Source organism: Lithobates pipiens, unplaced genomic scaffold, assembly GCF_037356315.1.
Source record: "Lithobates pipiens isolate NorthernLeopardFrog02 unplaced genomic scaffold, aLitPip1_a1.2 Scaffold_3, whole genome shotgun sequence".
NCBI lineage: Eukaryota > Metazoa > Chordata > Amphibia > Anura > Ranidae > Lithobates > Lithobates pipiens.
Genome location: NW_027507790.1, coordinates 20,710,274 through 20,730,328, shown reverse-complemented (window position 1 = coordinate 20,730,328; position 20,055 = coordinate 20,710,274). Strand labels below are relative to the sequence as shown.

Here is a 20,055-nt window from a genome sequence, read left to right as displayed (position 1 = left end):
AGCGGTCAGCAGTGGTGCACGTCAACCCTATCTATTGTGGACCGATAGCGGTCCTTACAGAACAGCAGACTGTACCGCACTCAAGCCTATGTACCGTAGCACCCTATACCAAGTTACCAGTCCTTATAAGAACTTTTGTGGAACAAGCAGGTTGTGTGTTAGTGATTAGCAGACTGTACGTCAGTCCCTATACCGCTGAAGGACTGCTGCAGTATAGGTGAGCGGTCAGCAGTGGTGCACGTCAACCCTATCTATTGTGGACCGATAGCGGTCCTTACAGAACAGCAGACTGTACCGCACTCAAGCCTATGTACCGTAGCACCCTATACCAAGTTACCAGTCCTTATAAGAACTTTTGTGGACCAAGCAGGTTGTGTATTAGTGTTTAGCAGACTGTACGTCAGTCCCTATACCGCTGAAGGACTGCTGCAGTATAGGGCAGCGGTCAGCAGTGGTGCACGTCAACCCTATCTATTGTGGACCGATAGCGGTCCTTACAGAACAGCAGACTGTACCGCACTCAAGCCTATGTACCGTAGCACCCTATACCAAGTTACCAGTCCTTATAAGAACTTTTGTGGACCAAGCAGGTTGTGTATTAGTGTTTAGCAGACTGTACGTCAGTCCCTATACCGCTGAAGGACTGCTGCAGTATAGGGCAGCGGTCAGCAGTGGTGCACGTCAACCCTATCTATTGTGGACCGATAGCGGTCCTTACAGAACAGCAGACTGTACCGCACTCAAGCCTATGTACCGTAGCACCCTATACCAAGTTACCAGTCCTTATAAGAACTTTTGTGGAACAAGCAGGTTGTGTGTTAGTGATTAGCAGACTGTACGTCAGTCCCTATACCAATGAAGGACTGCTGCAGTATAGGGCAGCGGTCAGCAGTGGTGCACGTCAACCCTATCTATTGTGGACCGATAGCGGTCCTTACAGAACAGCAGACTGTACCGCACTCAAGCCTATGTACCGTAGCACCCTATACCAAGTTACCAGTCCTTATAAGAACTTTTGTGGACCAAGCAGGTTGTGTGTTAGTGATTAGCAGACTGTACGTCAGTCCCTATACCAATGAAGGACTGCTGCAGTATAGGGCAGCGGTCAGCAGTAGTGCACGGCAACCCTATGTATTGTGGACCGATAGCGGTCCTTACAGAACAGCAGACTGTAACGCACTCAGGCCTATGTACCGTAGCACCCTATACCAAGTTACCAGTCCTTATAAGAACTTTTGTGGACCAAGCAGGTTGTGTGTTAGTGATTAGCAGACTGTACGTCAGTCCCTATACCAATGAAGGACTGCTGCAGTATAGGGCAGCGGTCAGCAGTAGTGCACGGCAACCCTATGTATTGTGGACCGATAGCGGTCCTTACAGAACAGCAGACTGTACTGCACTCAGGCCTATGTACCGTAGCACCCTATACCAAGTTACCAGTCCTTATAAAAACTTTTGTGGACCAAGCAGGTTGTGTGTTAGTGTTTAGCAGACTGTGCGTCAGTCCCTATACCGCTGAAGGACTGCTGCAGTATAGGGCAGCGGTCAGCAGTAGTGCACGGCAACCCTATGTATTGTGGACCGATAGCGGTCCTTACAGAACAGCAGACTGTAACGCACTCAGGCCTATGTACCGTAGCACCCTATACCAAGTTACCAGTCCTTATAAGAACTTTTGTGGACCAAGCAGGTTGTGTGTTAGTGATTAGCAGACTGTACGTCAGTCCCTATACCAATGAAGGACTGCTGCAGTATAGGGCAGCGGTCAGCAGTAGTGCACGGCAACCCTATGTATTGTGGACCGATAGCGGTCCTTACAGAACAGCAGACTGTAACGCACTCAGGCCTATGTACCGTAGCACCCTATACCAAGTTACCAGTCCTTATAAAAACTTTTGTGGACCAAGCAGGTTGTGTGTTAGTGTTTAGCAGACTGTGCGTCAGTCCCTATACCGCTGAAGGACTGCTGCAGTATAGGGCAGCGGTCAGCAGTAGTGCACGGCAACCCTATGTATTGTGGACCGATAGCGGTCCTTACAGAACAGCAGACTGTAACGCACTCAGGCCTATGTACCGTAGCACCCTATACCAAGTTACCAGTCCTTATAAGAACTTTTGTGGACCAAGCAGGTTGTGTGTTAGTGATTAGCAGACTGTACGTCAGTCCCTATACCAATGAAGGACTGCTGCAGTATAGGGCAGCGGTCAGCAGTAGTGCACGGCAACCCTATGTATTGTGGACCGATAGCGGTCCTTACAGAACAGCAGACTGTACTGCACTCAGGCCTATGTACCGTAGCACCCTATACCAAGTTACCAGTCCTTATAAAAACTTTTGTGGACCAAGCAGGTTGTGTGTTAGTGTTTAGCAGACTGTGCGTCAGTCCCTATACCGCTGAAGGACTGCTGCAGTATAGGGCAGCGGTCAGCAGTAGTGCACGGCAACCCTATGTATTGTGGACCGATAGCGGTCCTTACAGAACAGCAGACTGTAACGCACTCAGGCCTATGTACCGTAGCACCCTATACCAAGTTACCAGTCCTTATAAGAACTTTTGTGGACCAAGCAGGTTGTGTGTTAGTGATTAGCAGACTGTACGTCAGTCCCTATACCAATGAAGGACTGCTGCAGTATAGGGCAGCGGTCAGCAGTAGTGCACGGCAACCCTATGTATTGTGGACCGATAGCGGTCCTTACAGAACAGCAGACTGTACTGCACTCAGGCCTATGTACCGTAGCACCCTATACCAAGTTACCAGTCCTTATAAGAACTTTTGTGGACCAAGCAGGTTGTGTGTTAGTGATTAGCAGACTGTACGTCAGTCCCTATACCAATGAAGGACTGCTGCAGTATAGGGCAGCGGTCAGCAGTAGTGCACGGCAACCCTATGTATTGTGGACCGATAGCGGTCCTTACAGAACAGCAGACTGTACTGCACTCAGGCCTATGTACCGTAGCACCCTATACCAAGTTACCAGTCCTTATAAGAACTTTTGTGGACCAAGCAGGTTGTGTATTAGTGTTTAGCAGACTGTGCGTCAGTCCCTATACCGCTGAAGGACTGCTGCAGTATAGGGCAGCGGTCAGCAGTAGTGCACGGCAACCCTATGTATTGTGGACCGATAGCGGTCCTTACAGAACAGCAGACTGTACCGCACCCAAGCCTATGTACCGTAGCACCCTAGACAGACCAAGTTACCAGTCCTGATAAAGAGCTTTGTGGAACAAGTGAGTTGTGAATGATTAGCAGACTGCAGCAGAAGGGCAGCAGTCAAGTATAATATTCTTTCTATATTTGGAAGAAAGAATATTATACGTGTACAAGCCTATTACCGTACCACTGATACCAGTCCTGAAAAGAACCTTTGTGGAACTAATAGTAACAGCAAGTCTTTAAAATTATCCTCACTGCCTGACACACTGCTTCCTGCCTGTCCCTATACAAATTGGCAAAAAAGAGTAGGCTGGAACGATTAGCTGGAACAGCTCTTTTGTGGACCTGATAGTAACAGCTAATGATGATGATGATGATGATGATGAAGAAAGACTAATCTGGCTGAGCTGTCCCTAAAATAGCAGCATACAGCGCTCTGTCCCTTTATCTAAACTGACAAAAGAAACTCAGGCTGCTGACCTAACACCTATACCAGTCCTGAAAAGAACTTTTGTGTACCAAATAGCTAGCGTTTTCTCTGTCCCTACTCCACACAGGATCCTTTCCCTACAGTGACAGAAGAAAGAATGTAAAATGGCCACCGGATCGGGTGTATTTATAGGTTAGGGGGAATGTCCAAGTGTCCATGAGCTGTCATGTCTCAATTGGTTGTCCTGTAACACATGATAAACGTGTCACGAAAGGTTAAAGTTCTTGTATACATTAAACACGTAAGTCCGCCGGGGCGAACGACGGAAAAAGGCGTTCGAACCCGCGGACGGCGAAAGTCGGAAATTCGCCGCGAAACGACCGCCGGGCGAACCGTTCGGCCATCACTACTGTTGACCAGCAGTAAGCTGTGTGGGACATGAATCAATGTAATGCCGCGTACACACGAGCAGAATTCCAACAGAAAAAGTCAGACGGGAGCTTTTCATCATATATTCCGATCATGTGTATGCCCCATCGGACTTTAATGTCGACATTTCTGACGGACCTAGAAAGAGAACATGTTCTAATTTTTTCTGACGGAAGCAATTCCTAATGGGAAAAGCGCTCGTCTGTATGCTGTTCCAATGTACCAAAAACAGCGCAAGCTCTGAAGCGAGTACGAGACGGAAGCTATTGGCTACTGGCTATTGAACCTTCTTTTTCTAGTCCCGTCATACGTGTTGTATGTCACCGAGTTCTTGACGGTCCGACTTTGGTGTGACCGTGTGTATGCAAGACAGTTAGAGTGAAATTCTGTTGGAATTCCGTCGGATAAACCTTCAGAGTTTTTTCCGACGGAAAAACTGGTCGTGTGTACATGGCATAAGTATATATATATATACACATGACACCACACATACTGTGACACAGCATATTTTACCCAAACATCGGCTATGAATGCTTGAAAATGTCCTAAATAGAAGACATTTTTCTGATAGGAAACCTTTAACCCATCAACATGCCTTTAGAATTTGAATGCATCTATCATGGCACTTTCTATATATATCATCATTTTGCAAATACTGTAACCTACTAAAAGGCTTACATAATGATACCGCATGTTGATAAAGACAGTCAGCACAGCAAGAATAACATCTGGATTATGAATTATTTAACTCCCCAGATAATGAAAAACTCCAGTAATTATATTGTCTTTAACATGATCCGTCAATAGAGTAGATAATCCTGTGACTGATCAGATTCTCTCCCATTTATAGATTGTGTTACAGACAGTGTAATCAATGAAAGAACTTTTCTCAATGTAGGAGGAGGAAGTTCCCATGGGACTATCTGTATTGCTATTCTGCCTGATGACCAAAAGCTGTTAACCACTGAAGCGCTGGAAGTCCAGTGACAGGAAGTGGACAGGCATCTCTGTGCAAAAGATTTCTGGAGAAAGTTCTGGCCAATAAGAAATAAGTTCTGATTAGATACACCTCAAGGTTAATGGTTGATAAATGGTTACCTGAAGATTATGAGAAAGGCTATAAATGCTGAATTATCTAAAACAATTTTTCTCAAATGTTCATCATTAAACATAAATATTGTTCTGCATTTTAAAGCAGAACTAAACCCAATAATTTAACAGTTTCAAAAACAGTTTTTTTATATATATATATATATATATATATATATATATATATATATATATTGGGAATGTAAGGGCTAGTTTACACTTACTTCAAAACATGGCTTCAGACACAATTTGTTAAAGCTCTCTGAATGTCAGTCAAAGCTCCTGTTACTAAATAAAATGGTTAGTATACAGTCATGTTTACACCTTGCTTTTGCTTGGTGCTTCGATGTGGCTTCGTGGGGCTTCGATGAGGCTTTGGTGGAGCTTGGTGGGCCTTCAGTGGGGTGTCAAGCTAGCTTTGCCATAGACTTCTATGGAGGCTTTGAAGATGCTTTGAAGCACCATTTAAACTACATGGGGTATAATTTTTGAAGTGAAGCCAAAGCAAAGGAAAAGCAAGGTGTAAACAAGACTTTAAGCTAACCATTTTATTTAGTGACAGGAGCTTTAACAAAGCCTGTCCGAAGCCTTGTTTTGAAGCAAATGTAAACTAGCCCTTAAAGTGGAAGTAAACCCATCGACTTAATAGTTTTAAAAAAAAGTTACATTCCCGGCATGCTGGAAATGCTAACTGTCACATTGGTTGTGCTCTCAACCAAACTGTCAAACCATCCAAAGGCTGGTTTCATAACTAATCACAGGTGCAGCATCATGACAGTTGAAGATTAAACAAAGGCCAAGATGGCAGCTTCCTTGGCTGAAAGCTATAGGAGGGTTTACTTCCACTTTAATGTGTGTTGAATCTGAAGCAAGTGTAAATAAGCCCTAACTGTCACATTGGTTGTGCTCTTATTCAAACTGTCAAACCATCAAATATGTGCAACATCATGGCAGTTGAAGATAAAACAGAGGCCAAGATGGCACCTTCTTTGGCTGAAAACGATAGGATGGTTTAGTTTTGCTTTAAATTAAAGGCTATGTATGCCAAGAACTAGTATTTGAATATTGATAGATGCTTGAGGGCTAAGGCCTCGTTCATACCATGGTTCAGAGATGTCAGTTTTTCTGCACGCATTCTGCAAGGGCTCAAAAAAACCCAAGAAAACAATGGTTCTCTATGTACCCTATTCACACCACACGCTGTGTTTTTTTTTCTGCGCAGGAATCTGCAACATGTAAGCATAGTTGTCACTTTTGTTAAGTGCGTGTGACACGTGCTGCCACTCATATTAACCCCTGCAGAACTGGAAGGTCACACGTGGTGGGGTGGGGGTGGGGGTTTGTATCCACAAGGCAAGAGGACTGAAGATTTCAATGGAAAGAGTAGTCACCAGCACATCCTTCTTAAGTGCTGTCCCTGGTGCTGATTTAAAAAAAAATCACTAGACTTCAGCTTTAAACCATTATTATGCCTCTATGACTATATTCTTTTTAGATGACCCTGGGAAACCTAGTTATATAAAGAATGTGCTGTATTCATTAGGGAGACAAATAAGCTAATGTTTCATAAACTATAATAGAAGCAGTCTGATCAGCGTGAGGTAGTAATCTCCATATCAGGTTGCTCTAATAGCACAGAAAAAAAGAATAGCAAGATGCACTCCCTTGTTCAGCTACATAGAACATATAAAAGGAAAGGCTACATATCACAGCTTCACACTTTGATGTTATTGTCTTTGCGGTAAATATAAAATGATGGTTGTCACATGGTCTATTTTCAGCCCAAATCCTGACACACTGTGCTTTTTTGTCACTAAATAGACACAAACTGCCTGGCAGCAGCAAAATATGTTTGACTGCTTTATTTTATTGCTTCATTGGATGCAAATTAAACACTTTGAAAAAGAAATTTCAACATCCAATGAGAAAAAAAAACAAATATATATTTAGCAAGCACATTTTCTGCAATATATGTCAGGTATAGAACATATCCATTGAATAGTTTAATACAGAAAATGATCTGTTATCAGTCAAAAAATGTTAATGTGACCCCTTTTTTTTGTTTCATACCTTCATTTCTTTCTGACTTGGGACAGCCACTGGCATCTGATGGAGCAAATAAGAACAATTTCCTTTTTCTAAACTATACGCTGGCCCAGGAGATTTGCTTTATGAGCTAATACCGGCATCCAGCGTTTAATACGCTGGCCTGACAGCAATCAGTTATTACAAGGAATAGTGTTCCAAATCGAGGTAATAAAAAGAAGTCAGATTGAGTTAAGGCCAGCTTCCCACTGGAGGAAATGCAAACAGGAACTTTGATGCAATCATACCAGCATTTAACACCACAAATGCTGAAGGGTGCACAGTTCATGGCAAAGTGTATCTCCTTAGCTCTCCGTTTTCCATGTTGCTGGAATTAGATTCTTAGATTTCAGTCCTCTGGGATATCAAGCAATATGTCTGTTTCTTCTATATAAAAAAAAATCCTGCAACTCATTGCTCTACAATGCTCATGCTAGATTTGCTAGTGAACTCATTCGTCTATCATTTCTACACATTACTTTTCTCTTTTTTTAAACTAGTCTATCAGGTGAATTGTGTACAGTTCTTTCCAGATTGCAATGCTCTACCAGCCCTATTTTAAGTGTTCTTATTCTCAAGTGCTATTTGTAAGCGGTAGCTGGTGGCAACCAATCAGAATTCACTCTTTTAAAAGTTTGACTGGTAATAGACACATTTTAGTTTTTTTTTTTCTGCATTTATAAATTGGCATGTAAGAAGAATAACTCTGTATTGAACAAGTCTGCTTGCTTCTATTATTGTTTTCTTCATGTTTATTAGTTTTACTGTGTGTAAAGTGGATTTAGTCAATTTGTTATCTCACAGAGGAGTAACTGTAAAAAGGAAAAATGGCTCAAGTGTTGGGAGGCTTCCAAAATCATAGCTTCTGCAGCTAAATGCTATGTGCTTGGTATACAAATAGAAGAAAACATTCAAATGCTTAAAGCAGCTTATGGTTTAGTGACAAGTTAATATATAAAAGACATATTGGGGGTTATTTACTAAAGGAAAATCCACTTTGCACTGAAAGTGCACTTGGAAGTAAAGTCGCTGTAGATCCGAGGGGGCATGCAAGGAAAATAAAAAACAGCATTTTAGCTTGCACATGATTGGATTATAAAATCAGCAGAGCTTCCCCTCATTTCAGATCTACCCCTTAGATTTAGAGTGACCGCACTTCCAAGTGCACTTGCAGTGCAAAGTGGATTTGCCTTTCGTAAATAACCCCCATTAACTTCACTTTGGATTAATCAGTGGCTTAAGTAGAATATTCCCATTGCACACGTTCCTGGAGATGGCATGAAGTAAATGGGTGCTGTAGCCACTCCTAGCTGGAAACTGGTATCAATACAAATCAAAGCATTTATCACCAGCACACCATGGATCTTGAAAATAACATCCAACTGCTTATTAAAATGATCACAGCCATGAAAGTGCAACATTTCAGAGCCACACAAAACCCCTTTCTCAGGCATCTGATGATTGCACTTCACTAGGGATACAGGGTGATGATTCTCTGAACATCAAGGCTGAAGTAGATGTTTGTAGGCATTTTGGTACTATATAACCATCACATCTAAAAAAAACGTAAAAAATATCAAAAACCCGGAACAAAAATATAATAAATTGCAGACTACCAGTGGCTGGATTTGTTTTTTTTCTTTCTTTCTTTTTTTCAGTTTTTAATTTCTTTATTTTCACCTACCCTGTTTCCCGGAAAATAAGACCTAGCGTGATTGTCAGTGATGGCTGCAATATAAGCCCTACACCCCAAATAAGCCCTAGTTAAAGTCTTTGTAGGTCTTATTTTCAGGGCAGGGCGTATTTTCAGGGAAACAGGGTAGGGCTTATTTGGGGGTATGGCTTATATTGCAGCCATCACCGACAATCACACAAGGTCTTATTTTCCAGGAAACAGGGTAGGGATCTGGCCAAAAACTCACTTACTCTTAAGTGACAATGCTCACTCACTATGCTGTATCTATGGACAGGCAACATTGTCACCCTAGGACATGACTATAGAACGCTGCCCCCTCGCCTCTTTTACATAACATAGGGGGAGGTGATTTGTAGTTCATAGAGGTAACTTGGAACAACACAACTGATAAGAGTAAGCACGGGCAGAGAGAATAGAAAATTATCATCTTACAAGATTTCTGACATGCTCAACAGGTATATTTTCCCTTATCGAAAAGATATAACAAATAATTTTATACTATCCAGACTAAAAGGAAGAAAATAAAAAAAGTTAATGGTTAGGATACATATATACACACATGAAAGTGTGTAAGTAAACCCTAAATGAACATTAAGGGACAGCTTAATGTTGCAGGACATTGACTTATTTGCACATGAAGGAATAAAAGATAGGCGCCTACCAGTTCTACACGTCTCCGACTAGACTCCATCTCTCTCTGCATCAACTCATTCATCTCTGCCTTCATTTCCTCCATGCGCATCTGATAATACTTGGCATTTTCTTTCTCTCGAGCTTCCGAATCTGCTGCATTTTCCAACTCTTCACCCATTTTCATAACACTGTCCCTCAGCCTCAGAATCAACATCTGGATAGACAAGAAAACACAGTCAATAAAAATGAGCATCCTAAATGTAACTCTAACCAAGACTTTTTTTGTTTTGGACTGTTACATTTTTATTCCTGTATGTCTTGTTGGGATTTTATCTTACTCCATGTACTGGGAATTGAAGGAAAGTTATATCAGAGAGCAGTAAAATGTACAAGGATTTTACCCCTTCCCCACTCTTTCCAAAACACCAAAAAAAATAAAAAATAAAATGGTTGAACACTGAAACAGCTGAAACACAGAAATATATTTAGAAGCCAGACCTAACCGTAATTAAAATGAAACTAAAACGCAATCAACTGAATGTATCTGGGTGTGGTTTGGGGAGGTTCAGCAAACTTATCAAAGTTTGGATGCCAAATCTGAACCCTGTTGAAGTCAATGGGAGGTGAATCCTAGAAATCGGTGATAGACATTTTCTAGGTTATTAGGCAAAGGACTGCCAAACAAATGACAAAGGGTTGGGCACTGCCTAATCCATTTGGCATAGTGCAGCTTAAAATGAAACAATAAAAATGAAAAAATAAATAAATAACAGACATATACAAATAAAATGATACATTTTAAATGAAGCATTGGTATATATGTTAATAGAGACCGCATACAAAATAGAGAGGGTCCCCTCAAAATCCTTATCAGATCATTATCTGAGCATGTGACCTGGCAAGATAGGAAAGGAGGAAAGGAAGGAGGGGAGAATGAGCATGTGCTCATCCTAAATCATACCAGTACTAGGCGTCAACATGGGGAAGGTCACCTTGGCGGGGGGGGATCAACCCGGAAAAGCACCTTGCCCCAATGTTGATGAGGAAAAAGGCTTCTTCCCCACAGCCCTGTGCTGGTAGTCCCCAGATACCACCCCCCATGGGAATGAATGATACATAACCCCCTTACTCATGCACAAAAAAAGTGAGCTATCAATCACTATAATATTTGTGACTAGCATTTCCTTCTGAGAATGATATGTTTCAAAGACACATGGGAGTCTTTTTATAAAAAAAAAAAAAAAAAAAAGCAAAGCTATTTGTTAAGCAAAACTGAAGGTGCAACCACCCTCGATGGATTAACCAGCTGTTCAGGGCATGGGGCAAAATCAAATCTTTTTTAGATATTTTCTCTTCTGATCAAATGTTCTTAGGCTTAGACTTTTTTTTGTTTAACTTCACTTGTTTTCCATTAATATTGATGGGAATTTTTCCTTTTTTGTCAGTTTTATTTCTTCTTTGATCATACTTCATTGGTCTCTGATGCAACGTACACACGACCTGACTTTCCATCAGAATAAACTCTGACGGTCTTTCCGACGGAGTTCCGACACACAAGTTCTGCTGAAATGGAGTTGCCTAGACATGATCACACCAAAGTTCATTTAGAATGCGATGACGTACGGTGGGACTAGAAAAGGAAGTTCAATAGCCAGAAACCAATAGCTGCCCTTGTGTCGTTTTTGGTCCATCAGAATAGCATACAGATGAATGGTTTTCCCAATAGGAATTGATTCTGTCGGAAAGATTTAAAACATGTTCTATTTCTAGGTCCGTCAAAATTTTTGAAAAAAAAAGGCAGGCAAAGCCCACACACGATCGGAATATCTGATGAAATGATTGTCTGACCTTTTCTGCCAGAAAGTCCAGTCTTGTGTATGCGGCATTAGTTGTTTTAAAATATTTTTGGAATTACATGTGTGATTGTTTAACCACTTGCCGACCAGCACACGACAATGTACGTCGACAGAATGGCACGGGCAGGCAAATGGGCGTACATGTACGTCCCTTTAAATTTGCCGCCCTGCCATCGGGAGCGCGCCGCCGGCGGCGCACACCCGGGCTGGTCGGGACCCCCGTGAGTCCGGTCGCAGGACCCGCGGACTCGATCGCCGCGGGCATCCCCGCGATCGTCTCACAGAGCGGCCAAATGAAGAAATGCCGTTGTAAACAGCATTTCTTCATTCTGCCTAGCAACTAGTGACGCTGATCTCTGCTCCATGTGATTGGAGCAGAGATCAGTGTTCACTAAATGAAAGCCCAACCCCCCCGCCACAGTTAGTAACACACCCCTAGGAACACTTAACCCCTACACTGCCACCCACTGGTTAACCCCTTCACTGCCAGTGTCATTTACACAGGAATCACTGCATTTATATAGCAGTGATTACTGTATAAATGACAATGGTCCCAAAAATGTGTCAAAAATGTCCGATGGGTCCCCCACAATGTCGCAGTCCCAATAAAAATCGCTGCTCGCCGCCATTACTAGTAAAAAAAAATAATAAAAAATTATTAATAAAAATGCTATAAAACTATCCCTATTTTGTAAACGCTATAACTTTTGCGCAAACCAATCAATAATCGCTTATTGCGATTTTTTTACCAAAAATATGTAGAAGAATACGTATCGGCCTAAACTGAGGGAAAAAAATGTTTTTTTATATATTTTTGGGGGATATTTATTATAACAAAAAGTAAAAAATAATGCGTTTTTTTCAAAATTGTCGCTCTATTTTTGTTTATAGCGCAAAAAATAAAAACCGCAGGGGTGATCAAATACCACCAAAAGAAAGCTCTATTTGTGGGAAAAAAAGGACATAAATTTTGTTTGGGATCCACGTCGCACGACCGCGCAATTGTCAAATAAAACGACGCAGTGCCGAATCGCAAAAAGTGGTCTGGTCTTTGACCAGCAAATTGGTCCGGTCTGAAAGTGGTTAAGTCTACATTGATGTATTTATCAATCTCTATTTTTTTCTTTTACACATTTTATAATTCATTTTTCTATCCACGTAGATAGTAGAAGTAATGTAATCAGCTCATGTAAGATTTGAATCTTATTTTGGGCTTATTTTATACAATTTTATTCCCAGAGGCTTTTTTTTTTTTTTTTACAATTGTAGCACTGGGGTTTTCAGAATCGTGTGCTGCTGGAGTTTCTCATATACGTGCCTAGTTAAGTCAGTTTGCTCCAACCCCGAGGCTATGTGGTGTGCTGGTTTTGTCATATCAATTTCTGCATAGTTTTAATTCTATTTTTTTTTATATAGGTAAGGTTTGCTTTGGGCTGACACTGTTGTGGTGGCTAGTTTGTTGTTGAGCTTCTTTGTGTGACACTGAATCTTGTCTTGTGTCTTCCAGTGATGGCCACTGGTTTCCTGTGTGTATTCCTGCACATAGCATTTCCTGCTCAGCTACCTCATCCACCCTCCTCCTATGTTTCAGTTTGGAGCATGCACAGTAGGGCCCCATGTGTTCATGCTTATGAACAGGAAATGCTCTGTCTGGCCATGCACACATTATTATTCCTCCATTGCTATGTTGTATAATGAATGGGCAATCTCGGGTACACTGGGCATAGTACACATAGATTACAGGTCCACATTTTGCCATGCCATAATAACTTTTCCTATTAAGGTTATAATGGATATGTACAGGGTGCAGGGCTCAGGAGTATGCTATGTATGGGGTGCAGGGTTCAGGACTGTGCTACATACCAGGCACAAGGCTCAGAAGTTCATTATGTACAGGGTCCAAGACTGAAGAGTTTACTACGTACAGTCTGCAAGACTCAAAAGTTTTTTATGTATAGGGTGCAAAACTGAGTACTGCACGCTTTACAGGCAAGACGAGAGGAGAGGAGGGAAGGGATGTTGCCGAAGAGCAGCTACAACTTACAGAGTGTGCGCAGTCCGTGTGGGCAGGCTTCAGAAGGAGCTGCCACCTGGGACAGTAGAATGGCTGTGCGCATCCCCTGCCCCTCCCTTCTCTGCTCTCATAGGAATCTTGCAGAGCAGGGAGGACTAAGCACACCAATAGGAGAGGAGCGTTGTCATCTGTATACACAGAAGCTTGTGTGGAAGTGACAGCAGTGAGCAGCAGGCAAGGGGCTATTGGTGGTGGAAATTCCTGCAGAAAAAAGCTACACATATATATTATATATATATATATATATATATATATATATATATATATATATATATATATATCTCATATCACACAAAAGTAAGTACATACCTGACATTTTTGTAAATAGTTTATTATATCTTTCCTATAACACTAAAGAAATAACACTTTGTTACAATGTAAAGTATTGAGTGTACAGCTTGTATAACAGTGTAAATTTTCTGTCCCCTCAAAATAATAACTCAACGCACAGCCATTAATGTCTATACTACTGGCAACATAAGTGAGTGCACCCTTAAGTGTCAATATTTTGTGTGGCCACCATTATTTTTCAGGACTGCCTTAACCCTCTTGGGCATGGTGTTCACCAGAGCTTCACATGTTGCCACTGGAGTCCTCTTCCACTCCTCTGACATCACAGAGCTGGTGGATGTTAGTGACCTTGCGCTCCTCTACCTTCCATTTGAGGAGATGCTCAATAGGGTTTAGGTCTGGAGACATGCTTGGCCAGTCCATAACCTTTACCCTCAGTTTTTTAGCAAGGCAGTGGTAATCTTGGAGGTGTGGTGGTCATTATGTTGGAATACTGCCCTGTGGCCCAGTCTCTGAAGGGAGAGGATCATGCTCTGCTTCAGTGTGTCACAGTACATGTTGGCATTAATTCCTTCAATGAAATGTAGCTCCCCGGTGCCGGCAGCACTCATGCAGCCCCAGACCATGACAACCCCACCACCATGCTTGACTGTAGGCAAAACACACTTGTCTTTGTACTACTCACCTGGTTGCCGCCACACAAGCTTGACACCATCTGAACCAAATACGCTTATCTTGGTCTCATCAGACCACATATATACTTGGTCTCATCAAAGTAATCCATGTCCTTAGTCTGCTTGTCTTCAGCAAAATGTTTGTGGGCTTTCTTGTGCATCTTTAGAATAGGCTTCCTTCTGGAACAACAGCCATGCAGACCAGTTTTATGCAGTGTGCAGCTGAGCCCCACCCCTCCAACCTCTGCAGAAATGCTGGCAAAACTCATAAGTCTATTTCCAAAAGACAACCTCTGGATATAACGCTGAGCACGTGCACTCAACTTCTTTGGTTGACCATGGCAAGGCCTGTTCTGAGTGGAACCTGTCTGGTTAAACTGCTGTATGATCTTGGCCACCATGCTGCAGCTCAGTTTTAGGGTCTTGGTAATCTTCTTATAGCCTAGGCCATCTTTATGTAGAGCAACAATTCATTTTTTTTTAGACCCTCAGAGAGTGCTTTGCCATGAGGTGCCATTGAACTTCCAGTGACCAGTATGAGAGAGTGAGATTGATAACACCAAATTTAGCACCCCTGCTCCCCATTCATACCTGAGACCTTTTAACACTAATGAATCACATGACAGCAGGGAGGAAAAATGGCTAATTGGGCCCAATTTGGACATTTTCACTGAGGAGTGTTCTCACTTTTGTTGCCAGCGGTTTAGACATTAATGGCTGTGTGTTGAGTTATTTTGAGGGGACAGCAAATTTACACTGTTCTACAAGCTGTACACTCACTACTTTACATTGTAGCAAAGTGTCATTTCTTCAGTGTTGTCACATGAAAAAATATAATAAAATATTTACAAAAATGTGGAGTGTGTACTCACCTTTGTTAGATACTGTAAATATATATATATATATATATATATATATATATATATATATATATATATATATATATATATATATATATATATATATACATATTGTACAGGACGCCAAGGTTGGGTCCTGGACAGGTGCTATGTGGCGCCTATATTCGTGATGTGGTCCCTTTAAGGGAATCATGGTAGGCCTCAGGGGGTCACCCAAAAATGGGTGACAAATTCCGGGGTTAGTTTCGGGAGAAGACTGACTCGCGGTCCTCTCTATATTTTAGGAGAGATAGTTGGGACCTGGAATTTTGGAGGCTCTAAAGTAACATTTGGGTGGGAAAGAGCCTCCCTCCCTGACCACAGGGATTCGGCCCACAGGGGGTTAACGGCCTCCAGGAAGACAGACAGCCTATAAGACAGGAAGTAGTAGAGATGTGTGGTGAGAAGGAGATGAACACCTGTCTGAGGAGCTGTCTGGCTGTGTTGTATTTTCTGTTTTGCTGTTTTGCTGTTTTGGAGGCTGCATAAAGATCTCTGCAAGGACTCTAAAGAAACTTTTCGGTGAAGACCTATCTACAGAACTGTAGGTGCTTTTTCTTTTTGTATTATTTGTGCTGAAGATAAGCGGACTTTGATTTATGTTTTTTATATGCTGAAGAAAAGCTTTATTTTTGATTTAACTATAAATAAATATATTTCTTGATCATACATCACGGGACACAGGAGCTTCATTACATAGTGGGTTATATAGGCACGTCTGGTGATTGGACACTGGTTAACCCCAATTAAGGAGAATTTCTCCCCTATATAACCCCTCCCATATGGGAGACACCTCAGTTTTTTCGCCAGTGTCTATGGTGGTTGGTCACGTAAAACTTTAGCTCTGTGCAGGTCGCTGCGGGGGCCTAAGGGCTACAACAAACCGGATCCATATCTCGGGCCGGTATTTGACTCCCAAGATGGTATAGTACCGGGCCTCATCAGCCGAAGAAATGAGGTTTGGCCTGTAAGTCCTCTCCTATTGGAAGAGCGGGCTCTGGGAAAACCAGACTAGGTGTACTGTTTACACAGAGCGCACAAAAGTTTCTGGCAGAGTCTTTTACATGGTCCAGGTAGGAGGCTCCTCCGAGAAAGAGCCCCAGATAAACCTGAAGGTTGGCTAACACTGCCCGCCATGATGGGTGAAGGCTGGAATTTGTTTCAGCAATTCCTGCGGCGAGGACAGGTAAGGGAAATTAATCCTATATATATAATTATATGATGGATTTCTTCATTTTGAGTAGTTGTATGTCTTACCTGGTTTCCACCACTAGAGGGAGTAAGAGCAGCCTGATGCATACTTACATGCCTTTCAGTATACACGCTCAGTGAAGCCTGGTTCTCCAGCTGTCTCACGTCTCCACTGCAGTCCCTGCCACAATAGAGGTAATACAGGGGTCCCACGTAGTCTGGGGTTCCTACGCAGCTCCGATGGAGTTTTCCTTCCCCCCCTGGATTCCGCGGTCCTCGTGTGCGCGCGTCAGAGCGTCAGGGGGCTGTAAGTGGAGACACAGGGGCTGTGGGCAGTAAGCATCCCAGGGGATTGGATCCAGGCAAACCTTAGACACCTACTCAGCATCAGGTTGTGCAGTTTAAGCATATATATTTATTGTGAGACTTTAAGCACAACAGTGATTGCACTTTGTACTAGTACCTCTGCTTTGTAGCTTAGGACTATATCTCCTCATAAGAGGGTCTCAGGGGGAGGTAACAAGAGCACTGGTAAATCACCGCCTAGGTCCAGGGGTTCTAAAAGTGCCTGTAAATTACCATCCCCCCCTGCAAGACTGGAGCCAGCCTCTCAGGATGAGTCAGTGCCCCTGTCAGGTTTTGCAGCCTCTCCTAATGTCCCAGCCCCGGTTTATGTCACCAAGGACTCCCTTAGGGCTACATTGGAGGGTTTTGAAGGGAGAATAATGAATTTTATTTCTGCTTCCCTGAAAGATAGCAGGAAAAGGGGTAGATCCCCTCCCTCTGCTGAAATTCCTCTCTCAGATGATTCTTCTGAAAATGAGAAGAGATCCCTGTCTGGGGACAGGGATCATGAGCAGTCGGATGAATCAGAGGAAGAGGAGAGAGTCCCCTCCTCCCAGGCGCTCAGAAAACAGGTGCAGTATTATACTGAATTGGTGCGTACCACATTCAGAATGCCTGCTGATGAAGTCGCTACGTCCTCTGTTTCTTCCCTGGGAGTCAGGAAAGCCCCACAGATTGCCTATTCCTTCCCAATTCATCCCTTAATGGATGAATTTTTGTATGAGGATTGGGGACATCCCGATAAACTGTTTGCTCCTCCTAAAAGGTTTTCTATGCATTATCCTCTGGAGGAAAGTTTCACCAAGAAGAGGGGGGGGGGGGTCCCATCTGTTGATGCGGCTGTTTCTTGCGTAAATAAAAACCTGACTTGTCCCTTGGATAATGCGCAGGTATTTAAAGATCCAACTGATAAGAAGCTGGAAACCTTATTAAAAGCCTCCTTTTCCATGACTAGCGCTGTAGTGCAACCTACAGTCACAGCCGTGGGGTTGTGTCAGTTCCTCAAGGAACAGGTTAAGCAGATGCTTGGGCTCCTTCCCAGTGAGGAAGTAGAGAATTAGGCAGAAATGCCTCATATTCTGTGTTTCATGATTGATGCGATTTTGGATTCTGTCCAACAAGCATCACGTTTGTCTCTCATGTTGGTACACATGCAAAGGGCCCTATGGCTAAAGAATTGGGCAGCTGAGCTGTCATGCAAGAAGCATTTGATTGGGTTCCCGTTTAAAGGGAAACGTTTGTTTGGAAAAGAATTAGACAAATTCGTCCAAAAAATTTCAGGAGGTAAATCTTCTCTCCTTCCAGTCAAAAGGAGCAAGCGTCCTTCATTTAGGCGTGCTCTCTCTCCCGGAGCATCAAGCTCTAAGCAATGGCGACGGCCTTCTCAACCCTCCTCTACAGGAAAGGCTCAGGGCCGAGCCCAGGGGCAGAAAAAGACTGGGGGGCAAAAGCCTGCCAAGCAGAGCCCAAAAGCTTCCTTGTAAAAGGGACGCCCCGCTCGGCCGAGTGGGGGGAAGGCTCCTGCAGTTTGCAGGAGCCTGGCGGGAAGAGATCCGGGACAAGTGGGTGATCTCTTCGGTATCTCTGGGCTACAGGCTAGAGTTTCAGGAGATTCCACCTTCTCGTTTCCTAAGGTCAAGGATCCCCAGGGATCCAGTAAAGCAAAAACCGCTATTTCTGGCCTTAGATCACTTACTATCCCAGGGGGTGATAGTAGAAGTGGACCCAAAAGAACAGGGTTCAGGGTTTTACTCGAATCTCTTCACCGTTCCGAAGCCAAATGGAAGTGTCAGACCTATCCTAAATCTGAAGGATCTGAACCGGTTTTTACGCATCCGGTCCTTCCGAAGGCAGTCAATCCGCACTGTGGTCTCCTCCCTGCAAGGGGGAGAGTTTATGGCATCAATAGACATCAAAGATGCATATCTCCATGTGGCAATTTTTCCTGCACACCAAAAATTTCTAAGGTTCGCGGTAGAGCGGCGCCATTTTCAATTTGTGGCCTTGCCATTCGGGCTTGCTACGGCCCCTCGAGTCTTCACAAAGATTCTGGACCCTCTCTTGGCAAACCTAAGAGCTCAGGGTATAGCCGTCATGGCTTATCTAGACAATTTACTTCTCATGGAGAAAACAGTAGCGTTCCTGAACCACAGCGTTACCAGAACGCTAGAACACCTGGAACGCCTAGGTTGGATTATAAACCTAGAAAAGACGTCCCTACAGCCTGCCACCAGGTTGGAATACCTGGGTATGATCATCGACACCGCTCAGGGCAAGGTGTTTCTTCCAAGGCCAAAAGTCTTGGCCATTGGGGATCTGGTGCGCCTAATTCTGGGCAGGAGATCATCCCCCATTTGATTGTGCATGAGACTGTTAGGGAAAATGGTCGCCTCCTTTCGAAGCCGTCCCATTTGCCCAGTTCCACTCAAGGCCTCTGCAAAGATGCATCCTACGGCTTGGAACAGGAAGCCCCAATCCTTCCTATGCATCTATCCCCAGGGACATGCAAGAGTCTCATCTGGTGGTTACAAACCAAGAATTTGCTGAAGGGCAAAACTTTTCTTCCTCTTCCATGGAAGATTATCACGACAGATGCCAGCCTGACAGGCTGGGGAGCAGTGTTGGAGGAAACGTGCTTGCAGGGGAAATGGTCTGCGATCGAGAGGCTATTGCCCATAAATGTCTTGGAGATCCGGGCAGTTTATATGGCTCTCATAAAGTGGTCTTACAGACTACGAGGTCTCCCTGTTCGGGTTCAGTCTGACAATGCCACAGCAGTGGCTTATATCAATCACCAGGGCGGTACCAGCAGTCTGGTTGCGCAAAAAGAGGTGAATCGCATACTTGTCTGGGCAGAAAAGCATGTTCCGTGTCTTTCTGCAGTCTTCATTCCAGTAGTGGAAAATTGGCAGGCGGATTTTCTGAGCCGCCAGCAGTTGTGCCCAGGAGAATGGGCTCTGCACCCCTACGCATTTCGGAACATATGTCACAGGTGGGGTACTCCAGACGTAGATCTGTTTGCATCCAAGTTCAACAGGAAACTGGACAATTTTGTGTCAAGGACAAGAGATACACTTGCTCAGGGGTCAGATGCTCTGACAATTCCCTGGGATCAGTACAATCTGATCTATGCCTTCCCCCCGAGCCCGCTTCTGTCGCGGTTCCTAGGAAGAGTCAAGAGGGAGACAAAATCGGTCCTTTTAATGG

At 43.4% G+C, this 20,055-nt stretch overlaps 1 protein-coding gene across 3 annotated transcripts in view; it reads right to left on the bottom strand.

Annotated features, from left to right (window-relative positions):
- Positions 1–20,055, bottom strand: part of MYO18B (myosin XVIIIB) — an 861,659-nt gene that overhangs the window by 165,427 nt on the left and 676,177 nt on the right. For all 3 annotated transcript variants that reach the window (XM_077461361.1, XM_077461362.1, XM_077461363.1), the window contains one exon: positions 9,547–9,732. In XM_077461361.1, the coding sequence (XP_077317487.1) occupies positions 9,547–9,732 (186 nt within the window). The remainder of the gene's footprint in view (positions 1–9,546; positions 9,733–20,055) is intronic.